The sequence below is a fragment of the Anser brachyrhynchus genome, assembly GCF_964034855.1.
Source record: "Anser brachyrhynchus genome assembly, chromosome: 3".
Lineage (NCBI taxonomy): Eukaryota > Metazoa > Chordata > Aves > Anseriformes > Anatidae > Anser > Anser brachyrhynchus.
In genome coordinates this window covers 108950755-108977124 of record NC_137696.1, presented here as the reverse complement: position 1 = coordinate 108977124, position 26370 = coordinate 108950755, and the positions used below count along the sequence as shown (strand labels likewise).

Genomic DNA, 26370 nt, shown 5'->3' with positions numbered 1-26370 from the left:
CAGCACAAGAAGGATGTGGATATATGAGTCCAGAGGAGGGCCACAAAAATGATCAAGGGGTTGAAGCACCTCTTTTATGAAGACAGGCTGAGGGAGTTGGGGTTGTTCAGCCTGAAGAACAGAAGGCTCCGGGTAGACCTTACAGTGGCCTTCCAGTACCTAAAGTGGGCTACAGGAAATCTGGGGAAGGACTCTTTGTCAGGGAGCATAGTGATAAGACAATGGGTAATGGCTTTAAACTAAAAGAGGGTAGGTTTAGATTAGATACAGGGAAGAAATTCTTTATGAGAGGCACTGGCACAGGCTGCCCAGAGAAGCCGTGGATGCCCCATCCCTGGAAGTGTTCAAGGCCAGGCTGGATGGGACTTTGAACAACCTGGTCTAGTGGTCTAGTCCCTGCCCATGGCAGGGGGGTGTCAAATTAGATGATCTTTAAGGTCCCTTCCAACCCAAACCATATTGTGATTCTGTGAAATTCACCCAGGTAGAGCCTATATTAACTCCCTGCAACAGGAGCTGGACCAAAGGAAGACCTGGCTGTGGTTTAAGTTAGCTCTAGAGATACCCAGATTCATTCTCTTGGCTAATGTGTGAGACTACGTGTCAGAAACCTCAGTTTTGCGCAGAAGTAAGGTAGGAGGTCTTCAAAGCTGTGCTTGCTCTGAAGGAAGGAGAGGCAGGTAGGCATAAACAGTCCTACCATAATGAAAGCACTTTTCTTTAGTGGACATGTAACACTGAAAAGTCACTATGAAGAATCACAGGAGACACATTCATTTAAAATATCTATTCAAATTACAAATTAAACTCTTCAATATGATTCAAAGTACAAAACACAACATTAAAAGGCATTCAACAGCTCTTTTATACATCACAGTGTTAGTGGCACAAAATGTACTTACATTTCAATACATCAACAGAACTATTTTTACACTGGTCGAATACATTATTTATACATACGCATGATTCCTTCATGCTTACCCTATGCGTGTTTAAAATACATCCATGATAAAATGATCAAGAAAGGTTCAGTTTTGTACCACGTACCTGTACCTAATGTTCCTGGAATTTTTATAAGAGAGATACACAAATCAAAGCAATAATGAAAACCACGGGGCTCTAAACACAAACAGCATGCCTTACTTAGTATAAGTGCATTAGCAATTAAGCACTGATGCAGGCTTTTTTGACGTTCTTAATATTACTGTCATCAACAACCACCACATTCTACCTGTTTTCCTCAGGACTGCAGATTTTATCTGAAATGTCTGAACTTTGGTTTTAAAAAACAAACCTGCACAAAGCTTTATGCATGCTGCACCTTACTGGGATGAAAACTGCCAGTATTAAACATTTATCCCTCTACAGTAAAAACACTACAGATGAAATGCATAAAACTTCACTTCTATTTTCCTGCCCATAACAATTGAAAGTTCTTCATCTTTTTTTCTGATATATGAATGTTTTTATTTTGTCCACAAACAAAAGAGCTTTTCTCTAATTTTGATTGTGTTTCCTGCATGTCAGGACATCAATTGTAAATTGAGAGCTGTATCATTCAGTACTTATTTTGGATTTTGCCTAATTCATAAGCCAGATTATTTGAGGAAAGATCATGCTGCTTGGTATGTGGGGGAAAAGCATCCCAAATTCTTGGCATGCTAAGGTCAGTAGTAGGAGGTTTTAGAATTAAAGCCAATGTGAATAAAATTGAAATATTAACATAAAGCTACTGTAAGCATTTAAATATAGTCTTTCATCAGAGAATCTTTTAAGACTCTCAAAACCAATGAATTAGTCCTCACAACCCTCCTGTGAGGTAGGTGAACATCGGTCCATCCATTTAAAGGATGATTAAACTGAGAAAAAAAGAGATAAGTGACCTGCCCAATGTCACGTAGGGAAGACCCAATGCTACTGCCATTGAAGTCGGTGAGGGCTGTGCTGCTGATCTCTCTCTGAACTGACTTCAGCCCAACTAATGGTAAGTCTGGGAGATGAGAAGTCTCTGGAGTCTGGACTCCACACTCAGTCCCAAGCTCACTAAACAAGACACTATTTCACCCCAACAGAACGTGCAAATGATGTACTGTCACAAACTACATTAAAAACAGCATTTAAGACAATGCAAACAAACTAAACAATAGCATATAGCTATAAAAATCCAACAGAAATCATGCAGTAAATCTTATTTTTCAGGTGTAAATCTAAAAAGACAAAGCTGTTGTAACAGAGTTTCAGCTGAAAAGCAAACAAACATTCACTTCTCCATGTCAGGGGGTTTAAATGTCAGAGTTTATAATAATGTATTTACAATTCAACTTCAGGGTATTAAATGTCACACTGTCAACAGAAGCTGTAACATAAAAACACCCCAAACTCAATGCATCACCGACAGAAGTATGCTACTTTGGAAACAAAACAACATTAAAAAAAATCCCCGAGAAAACAGACGGAATAATATTTAGCATACCTGAAAAGTTTAGGTATTTGGTAAATATATGTAGGCATATAGTCTATCCCAATAGACAGGATATGATGAATCAAAAGATATATCATGAAAATCTCCAGCAATTCAAGTATGTTGAGATCAGAGTCAGAGAGATGCTAACAGAAATACAGTTTTCTGATTACACATTATGTTAACTGCAAGCATCAATTATATACAACTTTAAATGTCCACATTTTTGTCTTTCCCTTTTTTAAATCTGGAAATGCATTATTTTTGACATTGATTATTAACTGGCCACACAATACTGTGGAAATCTTCAGCCTTGCTATATTGCCACAGAGAGGCTGTCTCTAAGAAAGGCACAGTAGAAAACAAACCTCAAACCAGGACACTCCAAGTACTGCTAGCAGGCTGCTGCACCTCAGCTGTTTCCTATCATCCCAGTAGAACTGGTCATTAGAGCCACTGCCACATACAGAGAAATTCTTTAGTGCTCCCAATTAGAGAACTTAAACAACCTAGGAAATCTTACGTCCCTTCGCCCATTTCATTTTCTGCATTTAATTAGAATTATAGGACCAAGGATCAAAGACTGTAAGTCAAGTTTTCCCACCCTGTCTTGTGAGCTTACCTGCAGGAAGCTCTCCTTCACAGAAGGACATTTGTTCCATTGCTTCTGCAACGGATGGAAGGTGGGACTTGGGGCAGCCCAGGCTTACACAATACTTTGCAACCAATGATCGAATGCATTACCCAGACTTTCCTACAGATATTTTGGAACAGCTATGCAATTTTTAATAACGAAGACATACTCAAAATACTATGATAACAAAAAGTAGATATTACAAGTAAAGATTTGAACCATTGCCATAAACAATCTGAACACATCCCAAGGAGTTCAGACTTGCTGGTAACCCGCTATCCTTTTCCTTCACAATATAATGGCTGAACTCATTAAAATCAAGCCAAATAAGTGCATTGCAGGTGATCTCCAGCTCCTGCAGCTAAGATCTGTGCTTAGATATAGTTTGAATTTGGATACCATTAAACTTGGAAGAAAGGGAGAAGAAATTCAAGTGTAGTTTCATAAAAAGACAGTGGCCTGTTTCAGAATTATACCCTACAGTCTTTTTATTTAACAGATGGACATTGTAAAATAAAAGATAATGAAAGAAGTAGTAATTTCCTTATGCTTGAGATATGAAAACAAATTCCCAGCCTGTAACAGCAGCCAGAAACAGTTGCATTTGAAGGTCTTAATGCATTTTCAGTGCAAAGTTATCCTCGCTTCAATGTATTCATCAACCTCAGTACCTTGATAAAGTACAGAAATAAATGATGATAAAAATGCAGTCAAACTTCCGTCTACCTGCCATTCAGAAGGTTTTCCTCCGGTATTACACACAGACATACACATTGATTCAGGTGCTTCATATTTTGTGGAGAGATGTTATTACTCAAATTTCTGCCAGCTTTAAAATCAGAGCAAAATGATTTCCAACAAAATATTACTAAAGAGAAACTACAATGATTAACAGTATGTTGACTAGCACACTTTACTACCCTGGAGAAACACAGCACTGAATTCTGAAAAACTATCATATCAAGTCAGTGATTACTTGTCAAATGAAAACTTGTTTCATCACAGTATTGTTATTAACAGCATACACCATATATTAACTCTGAAAATGGCCTAAGTAGTTTAAATGTTAAGTACAATGTCCACAAATATTCCAGGCATTTTTTTATTATTAACTACAATGATGATCTTGATGTACTTTTATACTTAGAAGGAAAGATTCACTGATAACCCAAGCATCTGCTAAATAGTAAAATTAATCCTGTATTTTTTAATAAGCGCCCTAAAGACGTAAGCAAGCTATTCTGAACTTCCAAAATATTTCAATAGCACAGCTATTTACACATTTGGTTTAAATAGGGTTATATATATATATATAAAAAGATTAAGATACCTGGATTAGAAGTTATGTAGCCCTGTAAGTGTAGCAGAACCCTAAACAACAGCAAAAAACAACAACTCAGAGAAACTAGTGGTCCAGCAGTAATCAATACCATCAATGCATTTTTAAAAGAACCTTGATTAGATAGCAGGTTTGAGTCACCACTCAACCTTACAGATTCATCAATTTGTTTTAAAAATGTACTTTCAATCAAATTTCTAATAAGACTTCAAAAAATTCCTGGAAGGCAACAGGACCAACATTGTCCCTCTGTCCCTCCTTAAATTTCAAGAAAGGCATAGGATGGCCTATATGCACCTTATTGACTTTGTTATACTTGGAAAAATACACATTAAAAAAGATGTGATGGCATTAACAAAAACATGAGTAATAAACATGGTAAAGTCAAACAAAACTGACTAACTGATTTAAATGACAGGCAACTTAAAAATATACAGGAATAAGACACTGAATTCTGAAGCAAACAAGTGTGCAGAAACTTTAGATTTGTGTGCATTTTTAGCTTGTGTTGCTCATGTCATTCAGCACAGTTCCCAGTCCACCAGCAGGGCTGGAGAAACCTTTTGTATTACTTTTAGCAGTATCACTTTTTCATTTCAGATAGCTGTCTGGGTCCATGGTCTCCCTGAAGCACCGAACTTGCCTTCCATTACCCTCCTTGTCTATTATCATTTGATCTATGCAACAGTTCCTGGAACCAAGACTGTGAGTAAACGAAAAGCAGAACGGGGCAAGTAAGGCTACAGCAACGTAAGTGCAAGAGGGAAACATCAACAGCAATAATAAAATCAAAACACGTGTTGTGATGAGCCCAGTCTTCTCTCGGTCTAGGTAGGTAGAGGGTCATCATCTCCTTTATTACATTTGCACTTGCAGCACAGAACAAATGGTGTAGCAAGTAGAAGGAAGGGGGAGGCCACCAAAAGCAGAAGACCAAATCCTGCAAAAATTCCTACCACCTGAAAGAGAAAGGAATAGAACTGTTAGCAAAAACACTTGTCTAGATCCTGCTGACATCAGCACATCATCAGTGTCCTTCAAAAGGATCTCAGCAACTGCCACTGGCCTCACCAGAGCCAGGACTTCCCCCTGTGCATATGCTACAGTCAACTGCCAAAATCAGCAAGCATGAGTGAGATCAGTGAGGAAATGTTCTTGTTTCATTGCTCTAATCAGAACTGTGCTGTACAACTCAGTTCCATCATACAACATAAGGCAGATGGCTATTGCCGTTTTGAGTTTTGTTGTATCTGGAACGACTAATGAAACAGTTCACTAGGTACTTTTTTCTTGATCAAACCTAAATATTAAATAAAATATCAGGATCAAGGCTACAAGACAGACTCCCACTTCAGGTGCTTTCCTTTTTGCTGGAGAAAGCTCCAAAAAAGCAGCCGCCCATGTTCTGGCATTGTTCATGGAGAACCCAGGAAGACTCCCACAGTCTTCTTCCACCAACAAAAACAGAAGCTTGGGAATCTCAGCCAGAGATTACAAAAACTACGGACTAAAGAAAAACTTTGCATATAGCGATTTCTTTTTTATTTTTTTATTTTTTTTTGCATTCAGACTTGAGCTAATCCTGTTGTTTAAGGGGATATGACCTAACTCTATCTAAAAGCATTTGTTTTTTCACCTACATTTGTTGATCACCCTCCTTCCAGAAGGGGCAGAGAACCTCAGATCTACCCGTCCTGTTAGTGTGCCAAACTGTTAGTTTGCCAAACTGTTAGTTTCTACAGGGTTTAATTTGGAAAATTGTTTACAAAAATTCAAGTTGAGGGTCATTGCCTGAAGAAGTTTTCCTGTTCGCCATAGGCAGCTGTAACAGTAATATCGTAATAATATGTCTGCAAATTATTTGAAAAAATCACTTAGATTTATTCACGTAAGAGTGTCTGTGAATAATTTTGAATAATGGATGCAGGAGTGGAATGCTAATCTGCCAGCAAAACCTCACTACAGAAGGCAAAATGAAATTAGAGTGCAGCACTCATTAAGAATTCTTCTAGCCAGTGCTAGATATGCCGCTTCAACTAGCTGGCAAATGAGTAATTTGCCTTGGAATAGAAGGAATGATTTACGAGTACTTTTGTCTGCCACGGACCATTTCTCTTTGTGATTACCACGTATTTCTTCTTTTGCAATTCCAGTAGCCAAGGATTTTTGGAGAGGGGACCTGACATGAAGCGCTGGCTGCAGGAGATGGCGCTGTGGGACAGCGGTCACAGCGAAGAGGGAAGCTCTTGCCTTCAGACTGCCTCAGTTACGCTAAATTTTTTCTTTCGGCTTTTGGCTGTCTAGGGATAAAGAGGTCAAACTTCCTTGCCCTAACAACTTTATCTCTTGCCAAGAGCAATTTCTTTTCCAGCTTCAGTGGCATGCACGTTTCATTACTCATTCTTCTTTTGGAGGTGCTGACAATCTGATGCAACTTCCACTTACTAATCTCTGCATTCATTTGCTATAGACATAAAATGAAACTGAATTCTCATCTCTTTTACAAACTGTGAGCTGTAACTGTCCCCATACTGCTCTTTGGAGACAGTACGCTCTTGCCTACCTCTTTACAGCCCAGGCAAAAAGTGCACAGCAGGTGAGGCAAAGTCAAACTGGAAGATGCCAATTCAGTGGACTGGACTGGCAACTGCTAACATTTATAAGATGCCTATTTACACCTTCAATTTCAGCCTCAAAATGGCATTAAAGACTTAACTAGGTTTCACTTTACTTTTTTGGTTTGTTTTGTGGTCTTTTTGTTGTTTGTTTGTTTTAAAAGTAGGTTGTTTGCTGAATGTTACTCATTTTCCACTTAGTTTAGTTGTTTCTGAAGAAGTTGCAGCTCTACGCAGCATCAAGCCATTCCTTCTGGCCCAAACAAATATAAATAATATATAATTATTATATAAAATATATAATATTTTATTATATTAATATTAATTATTATATATATATTATATTAATATTAATTATATAAAATATATAATATTTTATATATATTTAATCTCCAAACAATCCCAAAATCAACTTGCCTTGCATAAATACTCAAAAATTTAACTTAAGAAAATGAATGTTGAATTAGCTTTAGTAAGTTTAGCAGAACTATATCCTTGTTGAAAGAGAATTACCACTTTCTTTCTCAGCAATGACCAGAACATCATGCATTCTTGTCTATCAAACGTATTTGTACCAACTACTGTGGCCAAGAACAGATTTCAAATATCAGATGAATCCTCTCTTATTACAGGTATATAAAGAAAGCTTATGTACCCATACGCTTTCTACCATACCTTTGCCTAAGCCAAGCAACATCAAGCCCACTGCAGAGGCATCCAAGGGTGAGGGAGGGAGAGGGCTATGATCCTTCTAATTTCACTTCATTTTGCCTGTTTGTCCAGACCCACATGAGTGAGTCTTCTCACTCCAAAACTTTTTGTCCAAGCTACGGTCCTCTTTAAACCTGCTATGGACATTAGCTACCATACAGCACAAAACTTTAATCATTGTTAAAATGAGTAAGGCAAAGAAAGGCATTATCACAGTATTGTTTCTCTGTAGACTCACACAGAGCTTTTAGAGATCTGAGCTTTACCTGTGTTCTGTGCCAGATAACAGATGCCCTGGAGTGTCCCAGCTTATTTCGACAAGGTCCTTTGTCATAATGTATGAGGAGAAAGTCATCCTACAAAATATTAAATGGAAAGGTAGACAATAAAGAGAAGTAAAAACTTACAACCAGGAAGACAAAAGCTTGGTAAAGTGGATATGGCCAGATCCAACCTTTCCAAAGTGCTTTGTTTACAGTTAAGTGTCTTCACAAACAGGTTTGTTTAAGAAGTGTTATGTGTCTATAAGGAATCTCTTATCTCAAAGGCTCTGAACATGAATATTTAAATGGTAGCATGCAGGTGAGCAAGAGGATCCAGGAAGATAAGCCGCCCACAGCATATACTACACACACAAATAGAAAGAGCAAAGGATAATATTTCTATCACAGGCTTTCCAAACTTGGTTCATTTTATTAGTTGAAAAATAAAAGTAAGGTTAATATAGATTTTTGAGAAATCGTTCCCCAGTCTGTCCTGCCATCCTCAAAAAAAAAAAAAAAAAAAAAAAAACCAGCCAAGATAGCAGGCCATGTACCAAGGGAACACTCCCTTATAGCTGAGCACGCGAGAAGCCTGTAACTTTAGGATTGTTGGTAAAGCATTCAAATGGGACAACCACAGGATTTGAATACTCTGAGTAGCTTTGTGGAACCTAAAACATTTCCTTTGTTATTGTTAACAATGCTACAAAATAAAACGGATGACATGGAAACAGATGTTATATATTGTATATACTCTGATCCTTGAGCACAATAACAGGCTGATTTAAAAAATCATAAACACATGACAATTGTGGCTTATAGACTGACAAATTTCTGGTGTTATGAAAACATTGCATTCTTTTTGATATGTAAGATCTATTTCTTGTCCCATAGAAACAATGAGTAGTAAAAAATCTGACTGTTAGCCCCCTGCATGGTGATGCACCAAATCTAGTTTTTGTCTCAAACTTCCACAGAACTGAGAACATTGCTATACTCATCCTGTAACTCCTTCAAGAAGGGAAACATTGAAAAGTCAGTACTAAATAGGTATTATTAAAAAATAAAAACCAAAATAAAACACCATGATAGATGCTATGTAAGACTGAAAACAAAACGTTTCACAAAATTTTGCTTTATAATAATTATTTTCTGGCTCATGTAGGTAAAAACGCTAAGATCACACAGGCCAAATAAAATGGAATATACAAATCCTAGTATTAATTGATGAGACAGTTGGATTGCAAAACCATGAACTTCTTAACTTCTGAAAACCAGTGTACTGCATTTACTCACATCGAGAGATTCCAGACAGTACCAGCAAAAGGCATGCTTGCAGTTCTTACACATCATTTGGGCACAGCCTTCATCTCGTTCAATGTAAACTTTACACTTTGGACAGCGCTTGATTGGAGCATCGTCTTCTTCCATCTTAAAAACTGAACTGTGGGAGAGAGTGGAGAATTAACAGGATGTGCGGCCATGTCAGTTTAGAGAAGAATTTCTAAAAACTGTGCTGACAAATTAAGCCTACTTTTTCATTCATATCATAGAATGGTTTCAGTTGGAAGTGACCTTAATAATAACCCTGCCACGGGCAGGGATACCTTTCACTAGATCAAGTTGCTCAAAGCCCCATCCAGCCTGGCTTTGAACACCTCCAGGGATGGGGCATCACCACCCTCTGGGTAAAGAATTTCCTCCTAACATTTAATCTAAATCCCTCCTCTTTTAGTTTAAAAACACTACCCCTTGCCCTATCACTATCTGCCCACCTACAAAGTCAGTCTCCATAGTTTTTATAACCCCTCTTTAAGTATAAAAGGCATTTCAAAAAACCTTGAGATCTCATGTCTCTGCTTTCTTGAGAAAGAAACATGAGGTTTTTGAGACATGCTGTTGTTTCAAAGCTGATCTCTTCATCTCTAACACTGCCCTAATGAATCACAGTTAATGAGTTAGGGTCAGCATCACCTCTTGTTGTCTTGTACCACTATGCAAAACTGTAGGATGTCCCTTCAAACAGTGGACAAAATACAGAGGAAACAGTGGAAAAACATTTATTTCCCTTCAGTGTCTTTCTAACCTGTAGAGCCTTTATGCATGGCAACAACTAAAATGTGCTGCTTCCTGCAGCCACTGCCAGCGGGAGATACAAGAGTGACTGGTAGGGTATCAACAATTTGCTGAAAAACAGGACTGACCCTTGATTGATTACCATGTTTACCCGATGGCTGGATAAAAGGACATACTCTTGTTAGTCACACTAGGGGAAACCAAATCACAGAAAAATGCTTTGAATACATAAACCGTAAATGAAACTCCAAATGCATGCAGCACAAACTGCTACTAGAACATTTTGCTCCAAAATACTAGGGAAAACCCTCCTCAACAGAGTAAAAACTGAAGCATGAACTAAAAGCAAAGAAAACACTAACGAAAATAGATCAGGTCTTCTATCCTTCCATGTAGTTCAGTTAGCTTCAGTTTCGATCAAGCACACACAAAAAGCACATACAAAAGTTAAAATATTTAACTGGGAACTCATAATGATAGCATCCTAGCTAGTCATCTGTTACAACAAAAGTTGAAATGAACTGATAAGTCCAAGGTTGGCCAGGGCTTTAATGATACCTTGAACTGCTATACAATCTTTGGTGAAGACCAAACATTAGGTAGAACATCTGCACAATGGCCTTTCTGCAGTATGCTGGTGGAAACGGCTCATAGTTTTCTTGTTGTGGCCTTAAAAAGAACTTAAGATCACTGTCCTGATGTATGCCAATTCGGATGATTGACAGGGTATTCTAAAAGTCAGTGTCTGGCATGATGTTACCAACAATCATTGCTGTTGAGAATAGCAGCAGCAATGAGAACTGTGAAGATCACGAGCTAGGTAGATATCAAATTTTTCCCACTAGGGCAAAAGAACTGCTGATAGAGGCTGCAGCAGCTATTTTGTGCTTTGCTGGGAATGGTGACAAGGGGGTGAGCCTGCTGAGGGCTATCCATTTTTGGAATACAGCATTAAAAGAAGGAGAATGATTAGGTGAAGGAAACTGCTTAAAAACAAAGTGTCTGGAAAGTGCTTCTTTACTATTCATATTTGTATTTGTTCAAATATTCAGTGTTTTGTTTCTAAATACTTGATGTTTTGAAATACTCTACCTTGTTTCTCCTGGAAGAAAAGAGATTGGCATGTTCTCCTGACAGCCCTGACCTGGATGCCAATTAGATTTGCAAGCAGAGCAGAACTCAATGTCACAGGCTTTGCACTGGACCAGCTGGGGGTCCTGTGGGCTTGATTCCTGGAGCTGGCAAACTGCCTGGCAAGTAGAGGATGGACACCAAGTCCGACACGGATCCAAAAGCACTTCTATAAAGGGATATAAAAGAACAACATTCAAAGGCAGTTACAAGACCAACCTTCCATAACAATGTATTCTAGCTGAGGTTGACTGGCAGGGCATTTGAAGACGCACATTTCCAAAGGAACCCTTTTAATTTATACTACCCACTTAGACATAAACCTGGCCTGCTTTGCAAACAGGAACCAAAGTAAAGTGAGTTTATAGCGTCTGGATTCATTATTCACTTTCATTCACTGAGCTAAACTCATTCTGAGAATGAGACGTGGCATTTTTCTTCAGTGCCTTGCCCAGTAGGACTGTATTTCAAGGTGATCTCTGCGCTAGTGCAACCACATGATTACCAATAGTGTTAAACTGTTACCCAGTTTCATCCCTCTCTTGGAGACTGCTTACTGGTAAGTCAATTCATATTTCAAAGTCCACCAAAGTCAACAGAAACCTACCACTGACTTTAGTGGTCTCTTGGCTGGGTCCTTCCTTCAGCAAAAGCCTTACTCTAAGTTCTCTATGGCCACACGTACTGTACCTTCTTTACAAAACTCCATGCAGTTTCATATAACCAGAGGCACCCAGTCAGCTTACATGCTCATAAAAAATAAGGTTCACGTTATTATTACATACACAACTGCCTAATAATTCTGCACCAGATTCTAGCACAAGAGATGCTGGTTCCTCAATAAAAAGGGCCACTCTGCCTTGCCAGCCCCTACAGTACTGAGAGTTAACGCAGACAGTAATGCCCTAAATAGAAGTTACTCCCTCCCTTAGTTATAGGGCAATATAATACATAGTAATTTTCTTTCCTTAGTTTATTCCCAGAATGTTGCAATGGGTATCATGCCAACGAAAGCAGAAACTATTTATTTATTTATTTATTTATGTTTTCTGATTACCAATTAATGCACAATACCACTGCATGAACTTGCACAGAACCAGATTCTGGGATCACTGAGGAGTGACACCATTCCCACTGCCTTGCAGTAGATAGTGTTACATATGTTACCTCTTTCAAACTGTAGCTTCTTATACCTCTGCATTATTTCTGATGCAACCATGCACTCAATCTGTTGAAGAAAGGAAAAGACAAATTTCCAATTAAGAACAGCAAGGGTATTTTCAACAAATGGAGACAAAATGTTTGACCTTTAGAGAATTATTAAAAAGGCACGATGGCAACAATGACATTTGTAACATACAGAGCAAGACACATTTAAACACTATGGAAAGGAAAATAAAAAATGAACAATTTGCAGTAAAAACATACCTCATTTTCTTGCAGATGACCTCGCTTTGGGCAAGCAGCATCAGGGCAGCTGATTGCTGTTTCTAGACCTTCTTTGATCAAAAGTTCCACATACTGTTTTAGGCACTGTAGGAGAGCCAAAGACTGACTTAACTATTCCATCAAGAATAAACCACTCAATGTTTTAACACTTTTCCTCTGAAAATCTGAAGAACTCAAACTTCTTTGAAAAACATACTGCTGTGCCCCTTTTACTACCATGGTCTGTGTGCACAGACTGTGCTATGGTTATACTCTCAAGCAGAAAATAACAAGTTCATTTCCTTATCAAATAACTCTTCCTCAATTTAAATATGCAGTACATAAAAGAACAATAGCAATAATAATAAAAGGGACAAATAAAAGAGGGATCTAGGAAAAAAAGGAAAAACCACATTCTGAAAGTCTTCATGTGACTGGAAACCACAACACAGCTTAGTAAGCAGTAACTACCCAGAGACAGACATCTGTCAAGAACACCAGAGAGCAAAAGGGAGCGTATCTTGCTATTTCTAGAAAATAACTATCTAAACTTCATGGTTAAAGATGTATCTTTTCCATAGGAAACAGGAATGTGAGAATTAGGACTCCCAGAAGAACTACAGTTTCCATGGGGACTGAATAATAAATATTGGTAATACTAATACTTTTCTCTCCTAGCAACCACAGCATTTACCTAGTAAGTGAAAACGTGGCATCTTGACACAGTGGCACACAGCATGAATGTTGACAAGAGAGAGGGCAAGTGGATATTTTAGAAAAATAGTCCTGAAGAATTACCACCACCCCTCTCCACCTCCATACTTCCCACATCAAGTTGAGAGCTACCACGCAGGTGTCTGCTGGGGAGGAAAGGGGAAAGATGTACAGAAATAAATGTTTTCCTCTGCAGATGCCCCACAACTTCGACCAGCCTGACATTACACAGAAAGAGCAAATGAGGGTCTGCTCCCATCGGGTGGGCTGCCCTGTGTTGGAGATCTCACGAGCTCAGCTGGCAATGGCAAACTACGGACAAATATAGAAAGCAGATCCCCAACTCTCTGTTACCAGATTTGTGGAACATGCACTGAAGATAGACCAACAGCAAAGCAAAATGAAGATAGAAAACAAGCTCAGCATACAGATGGGTGGGAGGCGAGAGGAATTGCACATTTGCAGCAAGCAGGAAGAACGGGGACTTCAAATAGCGTCTCCAGACTACTCTTTTAAAAGGAATGCAGCCACCAGCCTGCTATCAGCCTGGGAAGTCAAAGGACTGCTTCATCCTCGCTGAGTCCAGTGTGCCTCACCAGAGTTCAGAGCACAAAGTCACCTCTTTCTCCAACCACGCCACCAACCAGGCCTGCCAACAAGCACACTTCCAGCCTAACCCTTTGCAGGTGGCTTGCAGTTGCCATGGTCCAGACTTTCACTCTGCTCACTCATTCTCTTTATCTTCAGTTCTGCCTCTCACTACATCTTTTCTGCTTCTTTCAGAGAACCTTAATGCTCTAACGTACCTTAATGCTCTATTTTGGATGTTACCTCTCACAGCTTGATTGCAGCAAAAACTTCACTTCCTACCTGCATAATTTCTGCTGCTGTGGTACACAGCTTTGCTGGTGACAACGTGCCACTGCCTTGATAGCCTCCTAATCATTTCTGTCAGATTCCCCTTCCCCGCATCTCCCTCTCACCAGAGAGGACAGGTCTATTTCTTGGAAAAGAAAAATAGACTGGTACCTTTAAATGTTTTGTATGCATAAAAAAATCCCTATGTGATGGATTATGGGATACATCTTCTTTACCAGCAAGAATTTAACAAAGATAACAGTTCACTTAGCAGATGCTTGTCTTGCAGAAGGTTTCCAACCTGTCCCTTAGAGCCCTGCAGGGTGGGTGGTGGAGCGGTTCAAGAGGATGGGTAGCAGCAACGACAGCCGGCTGAGCTCTGTAAGAACTAGGCCAGAGGTTGCGTGCCTTGGCAGGCTGTGATTTCAGCTGTAGCAAGGTTATTAGCACTGCCATAATGACACTGCTGGCTCTTCCCTTTCCCCTCCATTTTCAAGCCAAGTGTAGATTAAAGTGAAAGTGCATGCATTTTTAATGCCAGCACTTAGCACTTATAGAAAGTACTTTTCAAGCTGAATGAGCTTTGCTATCATTAATCATTAATGTGGTTAATTCTCTTCCTCCCTGTTTGGGAGCATTGCCAAAGCTCATTCGATTTGTTTCTCTTTCCTCAAGTCTTCCAAGGAATGATACAGTTCATCCCTGCCACAAGCAGCGCTCAATACCTTCCCTTTCCACTGACGTGGCACTGGCCCTTGTATCCTTAAAATAAACCCAGCTAAAGTGCACTTCTGATTATATGCTTTCTGGGAATACAGATGCTGTCTTGAGCCCATGAAATAACATTGTAAATTAGGTAGAGGATTAAGCATTCTGTCCACTCTAGACTTTCCCACTACAGAGATTTTTCGGGTGGAAAAGCAGTAATCCAGAATGGTTGCAGGGAGTTTGAAGGCTACCCATGGCTTGAGAGTGGACACAAGATGTTCCGCTTGCAGCAAAAATTTTAAACTGGCTGCAGTACCAGAAATGTACCAGTATGCAAGTAAAACGCCACAGTAGGATTAGGTGCCCAGTTACACAATGCAAAATTCTTTAAAAGACAACGATCTTGTATAGGACGGTGACAAATAAACTGTTGTTCATTTTCCACACTGCTTTTAGTGGTCCCATATTAGGAGAAAATATCCTAATAGAAAACTCTTATAAACCTAATATACATCTTTAGCCTTTCTTTAATGGACACGCTAGCAATGCTGTGCCTGATGTACACCAGGGTACAGCTGGCTCTCCTGGCTGCCAGGGCACACTGCTGATTCATGTTCAACTTGCTGTCAACCAGAACTCCCGGATCCCTTTCTGTGGGGCTGATCTCTGGCCTCTCATCCCCCATTCTGAACTTACAGCCAGGGTTGCCCCGTTTCAGGTGCAGAATCCAGCACTTGCTCTTGCTAAACTTCAAATTGTTGGTGGTTGCCCAGCTCTCTGATTTGTCTTGATCTCTCTGCAAAGCCTCTCCACCCTTGATGGAGTTAACAGCTCCTCCCAATTTAGTATCATCTGCAAACTTACTCAAAACACCTTCTAGTCCTACACTCAAGTCATTTAGGAAAACACTGAGGATGTTTTCTCACTCTACAATTACCTTAAAGGAGGTTGTAGCAAGGTGGGGATCAGTCTCTTCTCCCAAGCACCAAGTGATGAGACGTGACAAGAGAAAATGGCCTTAAATTGCACTAGGAGACATTTAGATGGATATTAGAAAAAAAATTCTTCACTGAAAGGGTTGTGAAGTACTGGAACAGGCTGCCCATGGAAGTAGTTGAGTCTACCTATCTTCTGAGGTCTTCAAAAACTGTGTAAATGTAGTGCTTAGCTTTAATGCTTGGATTAATGGTGGACTTGGCAGTGCTAGGTTAAAGGTTGGACCAAATGATCTTGGAACTCTTTTGCAACCTAAATGATTCTATCATTCTAAGAGAATTTCCCCTAAAATGGAGCCCTGGGGAACCCTGCTATAATACAGTAATAAACTATCATGAAAATATTATCATTACATTACCATATAACTTTTGCAATATCCCTTAGGCAAAAGAAAGCAAGCCACTGCACAACACATTTGCACATCAACAGCTGTCTCATGCCCCAGTTGCTGCCAAACAGTTCAAGATCAGTCAGAGCAGCCTGGTTAGCTCCCCTGAGCATTACACCTGTATTTTTCTCTGTGCTTGCACACTCCTTTTGTGTTCCTTATTTTTATTCGCCTCAGCAATAGATGGTTAATCGAACAACTTCACTTCCAAAGTTGTCAATATAGCCTGATATTTAAAGCTATGCACAATGAATTGTCCTTATAACCTCTGTACATCAAGGACTACACTGCTCAGAAAGAAACAATCACGATTGATGTGCTGTTGCTTTAGAGCTGAACATCTTTTTGTCTAATGCTATAAAGATCAAAGCACCCTATGAGAATCAAAAACATTACTTTTTGCCTAACTTCCAAACCTCAACAAATAATCTTACTCTGCTGTATTTAACTCTAACAAACCTGTGCAGAAGATAGCAAAATCTCAATGTAAAGAATTAAAATGTCTGGATTTTCATTTTCTTTTCGGAGAATTCCTGAACAAGTGTGCCTATTTCTGATGACGATGCTTTGACTTGTTTTTCTGACACAAAAGAGGAAAAAAAAAAAAAAAAACCTAAAAGACACCATAACTCATTAGAAGGAATCTTACTTCCATTTTTTTTCCACATAGGGCAACATTTGTCTACCATCTACTTTGGCAGAAAAAACACGTTCACTTAGAAGGCATTGCTTGGCAATACAGAATGCACTAAATTAGAAAGATTTGAAGGTATTTTTTGTGAACAATTTCTTTTTTTTTTGACGTAGAAGAGCATACCTTCTTGAAAAGTTGTAACAAGTTTGCTATCAAGAATACGTTATTGCTAATATCATAGGAAACAAGCAATGTCTTTTTGAGATGTCATTTTTTATTTGAGAGTTAGGCAGGCAAAAAGATTATGCTGTATTATTTTCTTAACAGCTGCTAGGTGGATTTTCTCAAAATGCATATTTCTGACTACACTAATGCTGCAGATGTAAGTGCCAAGTCATATGGGAAATCTTATAAATAAGTCAATGGATTTGGAAAGGCCAAAAAGCACGACAGGACTGCAGAGCCAAATATATTATCACCATATCATTTGATTTATTTCTTAAAGCTTTAAATGTATTTTAGTGTTGGCAGTAAGCCGCAACCCATCCCAAAATGAAACGTGTACTTCACAAAAATTGTTGCATGCTGGTATTGGTAACATTTTAAAAAACAAAGAAAACAACAACAACAAAAACATTAAGATCTACTGATAAAATTGAAAGGAATACATAAAAGGAAATAAACCTAGTGTACACTATGTCCTTAAAAAAAATCTTGCAAAGCACTTGGTAAAAGTTTAATATTAAAGTTGGATAAAAGCACTTACTATTTCGCACAGATATTAGCCAGGAAAATAATCCTTCATCTTGGGCTGACAATCACTAAGTTTTGCAATCCCACTTCAGGGACACAAGTAAGGGCTGACATGCTTTCTCTAACACTGGAGATTATTTTTTTTTTTTAAAGTAGAAATTCTGATTCTAAGATTAGTTGTCCTAAATTTCAATGCAAAGACGGGAAATGGAAAATAACACAGGGAAGAAAGTTTGTTCTGAACAAGAAAATGTTTCCAAGATGATTATTAACATGTAGAGTTAGTAATTACTAAAATTACTACAAGTTTAGCAAATTGTTTATCATCTCTAAAACAGGATTAGATGAACTTCTATAAATATATGTACATATATGCACACACATTTATATATTTATATAAACTTGCATTCAACCACAGGAAGAGACAGGAAACGCTGGCTGGTATTTTATGGTTTACATTACAAATGACATCAGGCGAGATGAATGTGATCACTCCTTTTTGCCTAACATTCTAGGAAAGAAGGAAATGTGAAAGAATACTGAGTGAGAAGCCCTGTTTTGTAGCTACAAATCTTTTTGTGCTAAAAATCTACTAAACCAAAATTAAAAATCCATGTGATGAAGGTACAATGATGAATAAGAAATATGAGAAAATATACTGCAACGACTACTTTTGGTAGCATTTAATAATGTTTTTATGTTCTGCATTCCAGGATTTCTTCTTTACGTTGTTCATAAATGAATACAGAGAAGGCCATCTCTTTTCTTGTTGGAAGATAGCACAATACCAAGGTTATTCCACTGCTCTGTGCTAATTCTGCTAAGCTAATTCTGCAGTCTGTCTGGTGAACAGGTATTTATATTGGCAGACACCGCACAAGTCTTCAAGGGTAATGTGATGTAACACTAAGTTTTTAGCTTTGGACTAGACTAGTAAATAGAGATGCAGTGTGCAATAGCCTCTACTGGGGACAGGGAGGGTTAGCATGTGTATGAGTGAGTATTTCTTGCTACAAATGAAACATCAAGATGAATTTGGGTATCTATGTCTCAGATGGAAGCCAATACCCTTGGAGTATCACTGCCATTCCCTTTATCCCAAGCAGCAAATGCACTCTGGACTGGTGAGCCTTACCCCAAAGAAAACATTGACTAAATTGAGTCTTTCTAGAAAGCAAAGCTGAACAGTTTCAAGAGGAAAAACTCCTCTAAAATAAACAGCCTACAGCTGGGATGGTCTCTGAAGAGGAAGAAAGGATGATAGCTTAAGGTTTTTGAGCCTGAGACTTTCATATTCCTGAAGAGTAGGAATTCCTGTAGCCATGTATTACTGCTATATGCAAATTTCCTTAATATTTGTATACGTCCTTCTAAAAGCAACAGGAATGGTTATCTGGTGCTTTCAATCGTAGTGTTTTATAGAAAAACACTTTGCCAAATTTCAGTAGTATACTTAGAAAAGAAAACACGTGAGAGAAGAAAAAATGGTAGGTTTCTTGGAGAGCTTTTAAGCTTCTTCCCAACCTACTATGCAGTCTTTTTTTTCCTGCAAAGCAGTAGTTATAATCCTGCTCAACTCTATTCTTATTTAATCACAGGCTCAGCTTCAAAATACTCTTGCACTGTTGTTCCCCTGTGCACAGTTCTCCGCTGCAAATCTACAATCTGGCTTTTTAGTACCACCTTAATCCCATTTGGTTGATAAGTGATTTACTGAAAGATATCTACGCACGCTAAATCACAAAGATCTGAGGCACGCACACAATGGTTGGAGTCTTTTTTTTTCCTATTTATTAGATATACTGTCAGCTATTACTGACCAAATCCAAGAACATAAACTATACACAACCTCACAAACTATCTAGATCTGAGACAGATGTACACTAGACAGATGTCTAATGTTTGAGATTCTACTTTGAACTTCAACAGATCATTACCACTTCCCTAGACATTTTCTCAGAGGCAAGAATTTACTTTCAAAGAAATCTTGACTATCAAAATCCCATTTTTTATTAATCCTGTAGCTGACTCATCATCCTTAATAAATCAGATGAGAAAACAGTCACTTATCTTGATATATAGTACTTCAAATCTACTATCTGAAAGCAATAACAGTATTCTTACACGGGGCTATTCTTTATATCCTTTCATTTTCTTCTGTGGCAAAAATCACGCTACACAGGCACACAAAAAATTCACTCAGGAGCCTACAAAGGCCCTCCAGAGCTCTGCAAACCTAGTGCTCAACTTTGGCCTGCTATGCAGCGAGGAAGAAGGCATGCACTGAGAAAAGGACTTTAGCCAGGGCCAGGGGTGGGTAACATCACAGGCACCAAATGCTTATCACCAAAGTAGAAAGTAATTTGAAAATCTCCATTTAGGATAGGGTTCCCGCCTCTACTTGCTGCACACTTGGCCTCTTTTAAAACACATTTTTTTTGTTCAGATTGCAAAAGGTACACACCTGTTCCTCCTTCAGCATTTTCAGCTTTCAAAGACTACCCCAGCTGCTCTGCAGCCCTGCTATAGCCTATATTCTCAGCGTAAATCCAGTCACTTTTTCTTGCCCATGGATGTTGGCCAAGCAGTGGCTTAGCTGTAGAAGATGCATACAACTTGGATGCTTCCACATCTTTGGACAAACCATCTGAGCATCCTTCCCTCAGCTATAAAAGTCTTTGTGTTCCCATCAGCTGGCAGAATCTCAGGCTGGGAAACAGGCAGCCCAGAGCAGAGACTCCCCTGGTACAGATGTCACTGTGGTAAGTGCTGTTGATTTTTCCTGTGGACAGCGGGGCAGACTTTGCTGCTTTGGCTCTGCCTCTATCCAAGTACTTTGACTGTTCACTCCAATATCACAGCACTCACTGAACACATTTCTCAGCTGATGCAAGCAACTCAAAGAAGGTTATTCATGTTAGGAACAGGTGCACCATCCCTCTGTGTCAGAGTACAACTGTGCCAGTTTGAGTACAGGAATGTGCCACCATATGGCCATCAGTCAACAAAGGTGAGGTAAGAAAAAAAAATGTATGCATCATTAAGATGTAGGTATTTTCAGTGAGACATATTCCTTAAAGAGGAGCCCTACTGACTTCTTCAGCACAAGAAATGTTAGAATAAGGCTAATATTATTTGAGGCATAGAAATTGATGGCTGGGAAAGATCACTAGCAGGACCAAGCGACAGTAACAAAACAAACCGAAAATGCAAGTGTGTGTTTCCAGTTGAATTTCTTAATTGAGAAAGGGAATGCAGTGAAGACTTACAGCTGGCCTATGCTTTGAACTGCTTTTTTTGAATGGGCTTACATACATAGACACATTTAACATAAACACAACAAAAAAGTCTTTCCCTATATAGTTGTATGAGGAAAGTTGTGGTTTTGTTTGTTATTTTTTAATTTCAGAACAGAATGAATATTTTTGAGTGGGAGCACAAAGAACCTTTGACTTTCATATGCAAAACATTAACCAAACAATAAAGAAATAATTCTCACATCTGAATGAAGACAACTAACGTTTCTCTCATTTAGTAAACAACACATGGGAGAGCAGAGAGCTGAAGGCTCTGGATCAAGCCCAGCTTTCACACTCAGGGTTCTTCAGTTCCCAACTGTACATTAATTACTCTGCAAATGGGCCAGTTTATTATTAAAGCAGGGAGTTTTGACACTCTAACACCTGTGAGTCAGAACCTGGACTGCCATGTGAATTGCTGTGCAAAGACCAGTGACCTCTGACACCATGTGCCCAGATTGGTAGCAATTCTCTGCTAAGGTCTGGGGGAAGTGAGAACAAGCAGTAAGCTCTAAGCTTTGCCAAAAACTGGTGGGAAACAGGAAAGCATTACAGCTGCTAGAAAACTACTCAAAGCTCTATAAAAACCTCACAAGCCATTTGTTTTTCCCCTCCCTCCTGTTTCAAAGTGAGTTGTGCAGCTCTTGGTGGCTGGACAGGGAAGGCAGCCAAGCTCCCATCCACTCTGCTCCTGGTCTGTCTTGCCCTGGGGAAAGGGGAAACTGCCTCTTTTGGAGTGAGGGAGAGCATTAAGTAAACCTTGCTTTTTATTGTCTTTCCAGCAAAGCTCTATATGCTTCCAGTCAAGTGCAGCAAAAAAAAAAAAAAGCCTACTGCCAGTTACAGACAGGTTAATAACATTTGCCTTGTTGATTGTAAGGTCTTCCCTTCCGTTCAGGTCTTCATCCTATGTGGAAGCTCAGTTTGAGAAATGACTAGAAGTAAGCAGATGTGTAGAGTCAAGATTAAGCAGATACAGTAATCCTGGTTAAAGGGGACTGGTGACAGCAGGATGGTCTATCACTATCCCACTGACATGCTTCTTGAAATAGAATACACTTAGATAAAGACTCAAATCAGTTAAACCAAATGCAGGGGGACACCTGAAGAACGAGGGAAGATGAGCCAGCTGTCTCAACAGCTTAAGGCAGACCCTGTGGATAAGAGTGTTAGTTATCTACTAACAGATAAAATTGCATAGCAATGTTAATTCCTAATACAGCAAAGCTAATACACATATCTACAGCTGGCCAAAAAGAAGTCATTAACAGGCAGCAGAAGGTAGGTCTTAACATAGGTTTATTTTCTAATTGTAGGACTTCATCTCACATCTGAATAGCACTCCTCCTTTCCATTGGTAGCCAGGTAAATTGCATGAGTGATCAAAATAGATTTTTCTATCAACAAAGGTAAGTTCTCTCAAAGACTTCGTATTTCTTTTAGCTAGTTGTTTCCCTGGACTGCCTACCTGACTGATTTTCATTCATTTATTAATGTAAGAAAGGAAAGCAATGAAACCATTGGTACTAGAATTATTAGCAAGGTATAAAGTCTTGAATGAATCTGAACAGTCTGACATCAAGGTAAGAAGACCTTAGCCTGGCTTGAGAAAGTAGTGGCATCACTGTACTTGCAACACATTTAGCATTATCTGTATGCTTTATTTTTAAATTGTATACAATATATGCACACACACAATCTGGAAACTGAACAGATCTCCAGTAGCTAATTGATTAAATGGAACAAAAACCTGTTGTAACATTAGCACATATACAATCTGTAACACACCAAGGGAACATCCTGTCCTTTAGGACATGAGAATTTCATCAGATTATAAAATGGTCACAACCTCAGGCAGCAAATGGACTAAACTTGTTGTCTTCTTGCTTCCCCCGAGAAAGCAGGCAGAGGCCTAATAACTAAAGGATTTTGATGCAGCAACTAATACAAGTCTAACAAAAAGAAAGAAGTGATTCTGTTTGCTTTACTCTCCATTTCCTTACATAAGGAGATGAGTGTCATCAGAAAAGCTTTCTGAGCAAAACTTGCAAAAATCTATTACTTCTCCTGGGGCAACCAACTACCAAGAGACACACTATATTGAAATTTAAGGCTACCTAATGTGTGCTAACTCTTAGTAAGAAAAAGTGACTTAATAGAAAGCGAGACACTGAAGCATTTTGGACCAAAATTTTAAAAGCATGCTTAAGATTTCCCCCTTTTGTTGACATGAATCCAAGAGGACAGAGATATTAGTTTGTCCCTTGACAATGCTCAGAAAAAAATCAAACAAAAAACAACTGCAAATAGCTTGTTTTTCTTTCTGTTCTCTAGACTTTCGTTCTTCTGGTACATTGAGCAGTCCAACAAGAGATATATTCCTAATGGATGAGATGAACAAAACCTGAGAGAGCTCACAGCATTGTGTATGCATTAACAATCATAACAATAAAAACCATAATGGAGTATTGTACTAATAGCCACAACTGGCAAAATAATACGATGGGAAATTGTAGCTTCTATGCCTGATCAGCAGAGGACTGGCAGTCAGCTCTATTCAATCCATGCACAGCTCCGCCAGGCAGCAGAAGGAAACAGTGCCCCCATTCTATCTTTCTGAATAGCAATTTTGTGTTATTGTATAAATGTTGGGAAGAGACAATCCTTCATGAGATCTTTACCACAGTACTTCTATGGTTATAAAGGAGCGAAGACTTGCAGACAGAAATGTTATAGGATTGAGAAATCTGCAAGGTGATCTAAATTCTGCCTGCATACCAGTAGCATTTCACTTGAAAGATCTCTTTGTAATACATACTAACGCTGTCTCAGCTTGCTGAGATTTACACTGAAGGGCTAGAGCCAGGAGCAAGAGCTGTAGCAAAAATAGTTTTCATACTTTTAACTGACATCCATTTTTCTTTTTCTCTCTCATATCACTGCAGAGGTCACCATTTATCTCCAATCTTTTACAAAAAAGCAAGAAGTTAGAACAAAGTTTTATATATTTATATAAAATAATTTGATTCACTAAGACCAAAACCCTGCAGGTCAAATCTCTCCCCAAGTGTATTTCCACTTGTCTTAGTATAATGTACTGAATCCACTGTATGTAGATTCCATCCAAAGTCTGAAGTCAGAAGGGTTTTTTTTTTCTTTTATAACTAATTTAGCTGTTTACAAAACACCATTCATACTGAAGACTGCAATGATGACTTCGAGAAACAGCAAGTTTCCAAAAACATGGAAGACCACCACTGGAGGAATCCATGCACAGCCAGCAAACTCATCCTTCACTATGGGTTAAACAGTCTTTAGCCTGACTCATTATGTGAGTATTTCCTTAGGCAATTTATTATATTAACCTGTCCAGAAGGTAGAGATTGAGAACTTAAGGTTCAGTCATGCTGAATTCCTAGGCTACCACAGATTTATAGTTTACCCCTTCAAATGATTGAGATTGATTCTCATTTCCTTCCCTACCTCCAGTCCGTGAAAGCAAAGGTAATTTTACTTTCCTGTTACTTCACAAGAAAACTTCAGGGCATGTAAGTTTTTCAGGGCACTTGAACATAGATGTCATACAAATCCTGAGACAAGAGAGATGTGTTGGTTCTCTTAAGGAGGTCAAAGCTGAATGAATTATTCAATACAATCAAATATCAGTGTTAAAAAATGGACTGATGCTGCCAGCTGAACAGAGGTGGAGACAAGAAACTACTGTCACCATGATAACCTTACTTATAACTGGCCCTAAGAACTGGTTAACAGTGAAGTTTACATCATCATCTTTAGTATCTGTAACGGGTTACTCTTAGTGCTATTTTGAAAGATGTAAGTAAGCATGTTCCACCAAGAAGAAATGGAAGGTAAGGGATGGCAGCGAACATTTGAAGGAACAAAGTGGGGAAGAAGAGGCATCTGGTAATGCAGTCATTCAGCTATCGCTTAAGGGTTACTAAAAGAGTGAAATTAAGATATTGTCTCAATCCAGGCAACATGGAGAGATGCAGAAAACCCAGCTCTGAGAACTACCAATTGTGCAGTAAAGAGCAGTAAAGAGTATGAAGTCTGCTATTCTGTTTTTTTTTTGTGAATTTTATATGCTTGTGCATGCTTGAGTAAACACTCCTTTTGAAGTGTATAATGAAGCAATACTTACTTTTTAATTGGACAGATAGTGTTTGCAACAAGACTATCTATTTACCTGCCTGTGTATTCACTGTATCTTTTCCCTTGGAACATTAACGTTAAAGTTGTTTGTGACAAGCTGAACTTCTTGGAATATTACATATATTAGAAACTGAGCTGTTTGAATTGCTTCTTTTTGTTATATTCACACAGCAACAAAAAGGGGCTCTCTGTTTAGTTGGTAATCCCCTATACCGTCTCAATAACCATCAGAATAAATACATTTTTAAACAAGGTAATATTTCTAGAAGAAAAAAAAAGATCACTTAGAAATCCTTACATCAACATTAGAAAAAAGTTCTGTTCGAAATTTCTGTTAGAAATTACATTCCACTGTTGAATCATTACAAGATTTTTGGTGTTCTTGTGGTCATTGCAAAATTAAAGGATCTAACATTTTCATTCCAAACTAATATGAGTGGAAATAAAGCTACTTATTACTTTTGTTTCTCTGTCCATAAGCTAGCAATACCAATTTACTATAAGGACGATCCTTATTGTACATTACCCTTGTGTTCACCATTGTTTTCTACTCAAAAGCCAAGATTTTCCAGGCTATTCCTGGAACAAAGCCAATTTTTTCCAGGCATGCACTTGTGCAACATAGTAGTAAAAAATAATGTTATGAAATTATAACAATACGCAATGAATTTAAAATCATAGTATATTAGATATTTTTCTAGTAACAAGCAAGTTCATGGCTTGAAAAAATCCAAGTTGCAGACAGATAAAAGGGCAAAGGAAAGGTGAGTAACACATAAGGACATAGCTGTAAACAGCGGTACACTAAATCGCTGAGTCTTTTTTTTTTTTTTTATAAACAAAAGCAAAAAAACAGGAAAACAGAAAAGTCTATTCACTGGTATTTATGTCAAGCACGTAGCAACAGTATTCATGCCCAGTGCAGCATCAACACTTTGGGTGAAACCGACTCAGCAGAAACCCATATAATTTCTGCAGTTAAGAATTGTGCATTGTTTGCTATGCCTAATAAATAAATAAATAAATAATTAGCAAACTCACCAGGGTACAGAAGATGCATTGGCATTGTGCTATTGTTGTCATCTGCTCCACGGGATATTCACCAAGGCAGAGCTTGCAGGACACTAGTGGGTCAAGTACCAAGTCCCAGGTAGGCCTATATCTTGCTGTAGTCATTGCAGAGCAGTCT

General features: G+C 38.6%; 1 protein-coding gene across 8 annotated transcripts in view; it reads right to left on the bottom strand.

Annotated features, from left to right (window-relative positions):
• Positions 1–772: 772 nt before the first annotated feature.
• RNF144A (ring finger protein 144A) overlaps positions 773–26370 on the bottom strand; it is a 62142-nt gene continuing 36544 nt past the window's right edge. For all 8 annotated transcript variants that reach the window (XM_080587802.1, XM_080587803.1, XM_080587799.1 and 5 more), the window contains 7 exons: positions 26223–26368; positions 12659–12763; positions 12398–12458; positions 11192–11399; positions 9320–9467; positions 8027–8116; positions 773–5393 (listed from right to left, as the gene is read on the bottom strand). In XM_080587802.1, the coding sequence (XP_080443928.1) occupies positions 5262–5393; positions 8027–8116; positions 9320–9467; positions 11192–11399; positions 12398–12458; positions 12659–12763; positions 26223–26357 (879 nt within the window). In that variant the 5' untranslated portion in view covers positions 26358–26368 and the 3' untranslated portion in view covers positions 773–5261. The remainder of the gene's footprint in view (positions 5394–8026; positions 8117–9319; positions 9468–11191; positions 11400–12397; positions 12459–12658; positions 12764–26222; positions 26369–26370) is intronic.